Here is a 1,773-nt window from a genome sequence, read left to right as displayed (position 1 = left end):
TATATATATATATATATATATATATATACACACACACACACACCGATTATATTCAAGTGTTTTTCTGACTTTGATCTGTGAAGTCACTGTGTTTGTTTGTGTGTGTGTTGAGGTGCTGTTCTGGGGTCTGCGGGACCTGAAGCGAGTGCAGCTTTTTGAGGTGGAGCGCCCCCTGGTGAGGGTGGAGTGTGCAGGGCGACAGCTGGATTCTGAGGAGATCGAGAGCTACAGCACTCACGCCAACTTCAAAGAGCTGGTCCGCTATATAGATGTGGTCAGTCAAAGTAGTGATGGTTACTGAAAACTGTTTAAGCTTTTCACACTCCAATAATGTATTTTGTTTAGAAAGGTTCATTACTGAGTGAAATGACCCAGCAGCATTTTGAATTACGCCTACAATGAGGTATTTATTGGCCATTCTTGTTCCTGTTTTTTTTATAAACAATAGCTTGATTCGTCTTCACTAATAATATGTCAGATCCTTGTTCATGCATATTTTTGGACATATTACATTTTTTTAAAGAAAGAACAACTTTCAAAACCTAAAACTAATACGTTGTGCCCCCCTGCAGTAACTCTAGAGATAATGATGTCCCACAATCCCTTGCAGTAGCGACATTCAAAGCAACCAGCAACACACCATTCCGTCATTCTTGAAAACACACAAACAACTGAACACGTTATGACAATAATTTCCAGAAAATCATACTCGTTATTTGGATGCATGTCTCAAAATATGAGAGGACTGGAGTAGAGACACCATTCTCGATGTTACAAACATTTCCTTCTTATATTCAGTTGTGTATTTAAATACCATCCTTGGCAATTAACTATTATTTGGGTTGTACATTAGGTCAAGGAAAAGTGGTTTGCAAAATACATGGGATGTGATTTATTTTAAATGTTTTAATATGGGACCGCTGCCCTAGTGTATCCAGTCCGTACAGAGCAGAGCTAACCTCCTCCTTCCTCTTCCTGTAAATATTCCATCCAGGAGCTGCCGGAGCAGGCCTACCTCCACCCCCCTCTGACGGTGTTCGTGGTGGAGCATCGGGCCTTTGGTCGGATGGCTCTGGTGGGGACCCACGTGGTCCAGAGCCTCATGGACTACGCCCCGCGAGAGCTTGGGGGGGAGGAAGAGGAGGAAGATGACGAGCCAAAACCAAAAGGTGAGAGCTGTGAAAGAAGTAATGGAGGAAGTCCATGAGGTGATTGGAGTCATTGGTTTTGAACACAATTTTGTTTAAAATGTGTTGTATACACTGTAAAATGTTTGGCTGTAAAATTACAGTATATTACTGGCTACTAGTTGCATGGATTTCACAGTAATTGACTGTAAATATTTCACAGTAATTGACTGTAAATATTTCACAGTAATTTACTGTAGATATTTTACAGTAAATTAGAATAAAAGTACAACTAAATACTGTGACTTTACAGTTGCCATGCCCATGGAATTACTGTGATATAGCAGTACAGAGCTGTGGTATTATGGTACCTTGCTGTACATAGATTACAGTAATTACCTGTATTTTCACACTATTACTGTAGAAGTGATGCAACACAGTAGCCAGTAATTTACTGTGAATATACAAATGTAAATAATACGATAATATATTGTAAATTTGACTGGGATTGTTCCATAACTACACAATTCAATCAGGTCAATCAACAAAGAAAAACAAAGAAAATGCCCATTTTAACTTTGTTAAGTTTTTAATTATTACGTTTATTCTGGTTTGTTTTGTGTTTGTATCTTTTATTTTCAATGTA

General features: G+C 38.5%; 1 protein-coding gene across 1 annotated transcript; it reads left to right on the top strand.

Moving 5' to 3' along the window:
* Positions 1-112: 112 nt before the first annotated feature.
* Positions 113-1,169, top strand: LOC104953369 (fer-1-like protein 4; the record flags this gene model as incomplete). Its single annotated transcript, XM_010780307.1, has 2 exons — positions 113-274; positions 995-1,169. Coding segments are annotated over 2 exons (337 nt in total), but the record flags the coding sequence as incomplete, so codon positions are not given.
* Between the last annotated feature and the right edge of the window lie 604 nt (positions 1,170-1,773).

The sequence above is a fragment of the Notothenia coriiceps genome, unplaced genomic scaffold (genome assembly GCF_000735185.1).
Source record: "Notothenia coriiceps isolate Sejong01 unplaced genomic scaffold, NC01 NC01_scaffold00021575, whole genome shotgun sequence".
NCBI lineage: Eukaryota > Metazoa > Chordata > Actinopteri > Perciformes > Nototheniidae > Notothenia > Notothenia coriiceps.
The sequence above is the reverse complement of the archived record's forward strand: the minus strand, read 5'-3'. Positions and strand labels throughout refer to the sequence as shown.